This window comes from Bison bison, unplaced genomic scaffold (assembly GCF_000754665.1).
Source record: "Bison bison bison isolate TAMUID 2011002044 unplaced genomic scaffold, Bison_UMD1.0 scf7180017864522, whole genome shotgun sequence".
Classification (NCBI taxonomy): Eukaryota; Metazoa; Chordata; class Mammalia; order Artiodactyla; family Bovidae; genus Bison; species Bison bison.
In genome coordinates, this window is record NW_011495073.1 from 93,747 (window position 1) to 99,180 (window position 5,434).

At 40.9% G+C, this 5,434-nt stretch overlaps 1 protein-coding gene across 1 annotated transcript in view; it reads left to right on the forward strand.

Moving 5' to 3' along the window:
• Positions 1-1,891, forward strand: part of LOC104981804 (chromosome unknown open reading frame, human C7orf57) — a 28,987-nt gene extending 27,096 nt beyond the window's left edge. Inside the window, exon 7 of the mRNA XM_010831049.1 lies at positions 1,011-1,891. Coding sequence (XP_010829351.1) covers positions 1,011-1,057 — 47 coding nt within the window. The 3' untranslated portion in view covers positions 1,058-1,891. The remainder of the gene's footprint in view (positions 1-1,010) is intronic.
• Positions 1,892-5,434: the final 3,543 nt, after the last annotated feature.

The window sequence follows — 5,434 nt, forward strand, 5'->3', positions numbered from 1 at the left end:
GGTGAAAAACCCCCCCCCTGCCAGTCGGGAGACACAAATTCATCCTCTGGGTCAGGTCTTCTCCCTGGAGAAGGGACTGGCAACCCACTCCAGTATTCTTGTCTGGAGAATCCCATGGACAGACAAGCCTGGCAGGCTACAGTCCATGGGGTCACAAAAGAGTCAGATACGACTTAGCAACTGAGCACAAAGAATGAAAGGCCACGAGAGGACCCCAATTTAAATACAGATGTGGCAGGCACCAAGGCCCACCTACGGAGGGTCTCCAAGGGGTTTTATTGTCATTTTTCTGCATCGTCTTAAGTAGATAGAATTTACTTCACCACCACCAAAATATGTTATCTGGTTAAAGAACATTAGTCTAAGGTTATATACTTCCTACTGGGAAATAAATCATTGCACGTGTTGTATAATATCTCAGCACACGTGGGACTGACTCAGGGACCACCAGCTGCCTGCGAGTTGGAAGCCGGTGTTTCTGACACGTGATTAGTCCTTGTGGGTAGGACAGTACACTAGAATTTTATGTAGACTACAGTTAGAATCCGGTAAATAGGATTACTACTTTAGTAAATCAGTACAGAGACATTTCTTTTCTTTTATTTAAAATAGATTAATAAGTTAGGGACTTCCCTGACAGTCCAGGGGTGGACTTCCCCTTCCTATGCAGGGGTTGCAACTTTGATCTCTGATCAGGAAGCTAAGATGCTACCTGCCTCCTGGCCAAAAAAAACACAAAACGTGAAACAGAAACAATATTGTAACAAATTCAGTAAAGACTAAAAAATGGTACACATGAGCCTCTCAGCCTTCTGAGATGGCCCACACTCTGTCTGGGGACCCTGTTTCTCTCTAAATAAACCCACTTCTTACCTATCAAAAAAAAAAGATGGTACACATTAAAAAAAATTAGCTTGCAAAAAAAATACAATTAATAGGTTAGATTTTTAAATTTGTGAAACAGGCCATCTTAATATCTTTACTTGTCAACTCTTTGTTTTATATTGCAGGTTCAGCAGCACCTCCACCTGACTCAACACCCGTGGAGCTCAAATAATCCCGGACATAAAGGGCATCCTGGATCTATGTTACAGCTATAGTCACAAGTCCCCTGTTATAGTTTATTAACACAGATTTTACAGAGTGACCCGTCTTAGAACAGATGTGAACTCCCTGCTGCGTGGCGGTGCTGGTGTTGGGTTTTGTTTCTTGCGTCTCTCTGGGATGGCAGGCAAGTGGCCTCTGCCCCGCTGCGCCTTGCCGGCCTGGGATGTCCCAGAGCTGCTTCCTCCCCATCCTCAGCAGATAGCACGTCACCTCCTGCCGTGTGAGCCTCTGTGGGTCCTACCTCTTTTGAAATCCGTGGTTTAGATGCTTAACTGGAAAAAACTCACCAAAACTTTTTCACTGTTTTGGTCTTGAAATTTTTGTAGAAATAATTTTTCTGTTACAAAACAGCATTTAATTCCAGAATATTGTGATATAGTTTATATTAAGAAAAAGATTGATTTGTTATACCTTGAAGTTTTAAACATTTAATATAAAAACATTACTGCATTTTCTAGTTTTAAATGTTTGATAATATTTTTTGCATCAACTGAAATTCATAGTAGCGAACATTTATTGTTTTGCATTAAGTAAAAATGTTTAAATACTTAATTTAGTATTCTTAACAAAAATGTTTTAATACAGAGACAGTTCTCTCATTTTATAAATTTCATTGCCATTTAAATGTAAGTAATTAGCATAAAATGTAATTTTATATTTTGTACATTTAATTCATTAATAAAATAATAATTTTCTGCTGGAAGATTGCAGACAGCCAAGTAAAGTCAGAGATATTTTAGCTTCTTTCCCAGAATAAACTTATCATGTACTTGCTCACCTCAAATTGAAGTTTTCAATTAATTCTTCATTTAAGGACACTGAGTTGAGCACATGGATCTGTATCCTTGAATCAGCCATAGGGAGATTGTGAGTGGTGTGTGTGCTGAACAGAGAGAGTTCGCTTTAGGGGAAGGTGCCAACTTTCTTTCCTTTGTGACCTTTTCCTTCCTCTTCTTTAAAACCTACCCCATCCTCACCCTTCCCTCCCCAAGAAAAAACCATCAGGAACAGATACAGTAGCTTAGTGTTAGTTGCTCTGTCATGTCCAACTCTTTGTGACCCTATGGACTGTTGCCCACCAGGCTCCATGGGGATTCTCCAGGCAGGAATACTGGAGTGGGAGAAGATCCCTTCTCCAGGGGATCTTCCCGATCCAGGGATCGAACCCGGGTATCCTGCATGGCAGGTGGATTCTTTACTGTCTGAACCACCAGGGAAGCCCCATACAGTAGCTTATGACTATTTAATTCTCTTTTGAGGGTATTAGAGTACAGAAACCTGTGGTTTAGGAAGAGGACAGAGTTGGAGCAGGGAACCTGTGACCAGACCTTGGTTCCATGCAAGGTCTCTGGTGTCTGTTACTGGTAAAAAACAACCCTGCAGTTAACTTTCTGCTTTGTAATAAACAACAGACTTTATGAAAACAGAAGTTTTGCACATTCCATCCAATTATTTTGAAGCAAAGGGCTTTTGCCAAAAGTAAGAAAATACAGCAAAATCATTCTAAAGAAAAATTGTCAGCTTCAACTAGCAAAAAAAGCATTTAATGAAATACCTCTTTTCACACATGTGCATGCAGGCATGGGCAAGCACACCCTTCCAGGGTCCTGATGGTTTTGTGACAAGCATCTGGCAACCTCAGCTTACCACAGACTGCTCTCAGAGCTTAGCTCCGAGCCTCGGTTTCCTTCTTTCTCAAAAAGAGATACGTCCTATCCAAAGGCTGTTGTGAGCATTAACCAAAATAAAGTTCAGCGAGGTTCCTGACACAACATCTGACACAGTACTCAATCATTCTCTCGGCTTTCAGATCCAGTGCTCAGTTCGGTGGTCAGCTTACAGTGAAGGGAGCCCAGACCCACAGAGGAAAAGCAGCGTCCCTGGAGAAAGCCGTGACTCCTACCTCTGTCAGCTGGTGTACTTTCCGCTTATACACAGCCTTGAGAACTGCTGAAATGGGCGCATGAAAAGCAAAGCAGAAATTAGTGGAAAACTGAAAAGACCAGAGAAGCACTTCAAGGAGGAGAATGCAGAACAAAAGCAACCGTGAGGCAGCATGGGAGAAAGCAGAAGTGAGTGTCAGGAGTTAGAGCAGACATGATGATGGAAGAGAATGAGGCTCTGAACCCCTCGATAGGCCTAACCTGAGTCCGAGAAACAGTTTAAAAAATTGGCCAGACTGTAAAAAAGCAAAAGAAAGTCCAGATGGATTCATTGGCGAATTGTACCAAGCATTGAAGAATTTATAATTTAATTATAATTATATAATATATAAAACAATTATATGTAATTATTTATAATTATAAATGATTATAATTAAAATTTATGATTAATATATAATATAAACATATTTATAAATATATAATTATAATCTGTAATTATATGAATTAATTATAATTATACTAATTCTACAATCTCTTCCAGAAGATAGAAGCAGAAAGAATAAGTCCTAAATCATTCATGAGATCATCATTACCTGGATACTAAATTCAGACAGACATTACAAGAAAATTATGGATGCAAATTAAAATATCTCTCATGAACATAGATGCAAAAATCTCTAACAAAATATTAGCGAGTTAAATCCTAAAATAGGGACTTCCCTGGTGATCCAGTGGCTAAGACTCCATGTTCCCAATGTGGGGACTCAGGCTAGATCTTTGGTAAGGGAACCAGAGTCCAGATGCTGCCTGCTGCAACTAAGAGTTCACGTGCCACAGCAAAAGATCGCATGTGATCCAGTGGATGCTGGCAATTTGATCTCTGGTCCCTCTGCCTTTTCTAAAACCAGCTTGAATATCTGGAAGTTCACAGTTCAGGTACTGTTGAAGCCTGGCTTGGAGAATTTTGAGCATTACTTTACTAGCGTGTGAGATGAGTGCAATTGTGTGGTAGTCTGAGCATTCTTTGGGATTGCCTTTCTTTGGGATTGGAATGAAAACTGACTTTTTCCAGTCCTGTGGCCACTGCTGAGTTTTCCAAATTTGCTGGCATATTGAGTGCACCACTTTCACAACATCATCTTTTAGGATTTGAAATAGCTCAACTGGAATTCGGAGAAGGCAATGGCATCCCACTCCAGTATTCTTGCCTGGAAAATCCCATGGACAGAGGAGCCTAGTAGGCTGCAGTCCATGGGGTCGCCAAGAGTGGGACATGACTGAATAACTTCACTTTCGCTTTTCACTTTCATGCATTGGAGAAGGAAATGGCAACACACTCCAGTGTTCTTGCCTGGAGAATCCCAGGGACAGGGGAGCCTGGTGGACTGCCATCCATGGGGTCGCACAGAGTTGGACATGACTGAAGCGACTTGGCAGCTGCAAGAGCAGCAACTGGAATTCCATCACCTCCACTAGCTTTGTTCATAGTGATGCTTCTTAAGGCCCACTTGACTTTGCATTCCAGGATGTCTGGCTCTAGGTCAGTGATCACACCACTGTGATTATCTGGGTCATGAAGATCTTTTTTGTACAATTCTTTTGTGTATTCTTGCCACCTCTTCTTAATATCTTCTGCTTCTGTCAGGTCCATACTATTTCTGTCCTTTATTGACCCTATCTTTACCTATTAGTCATGATAAATACATTCACAGGATGGATTGAAGGCTTTCCCACCCAGACTGAGAAGGCTAAGGAGGTGATAAAAAAAATTGCTCCATGAAATCATTCTGAGATTTGGCTTGCCCAGGTCATTACAAAATGACAATGGGACATCATTTACTTCTAAGTTCATCCAAGGGGTCTCTAAAGCTTTGGGCATTACTTATTATCTCCATTGTACCTGATAGCCTCAGTCTTCAGGAAAAGTAAAAAGAGCCAACCAATTCTTAAAATCAGCAATAAAAAAGATAACCCAGGAGACCTCCCTGGGATGGAAGGAGGCTTTACCAGTAGCTGTCCTCCACACCTGTATTGACACTGTTTCCACTGTTTCCCCATCTATTTCCCATGAAGTGAGGACCAGATGTCATGATCTTGGTTTTCTGAATGTTGAGCTTTAGGCCAACATTTTCACTCTCCTCTTTCACTTTCATCAAGAGGCTTTTTAGTTCCTCTTCACTTTCTTCCATAAGGGTGGTGTCATCTGCATATCTGAGGTTATTGATATTTCTCCCAGCAATCTTGATTCCAGCTTGTGCTCTTCCAGCCCAGCGTTTCTCATGATGTACTCTGCATATAAGTTAAATAAGCAGGGTGACAATACACAGCCTTGGTGATTGCAGCCATGAAATTAAAAGATGCTTACTCCTAGGAAGAAAAGTTATGACCAACCTAGATAGCATATTGAAAAGCAGAGACATTACTTTGCCAACAAAGGTCCTTTA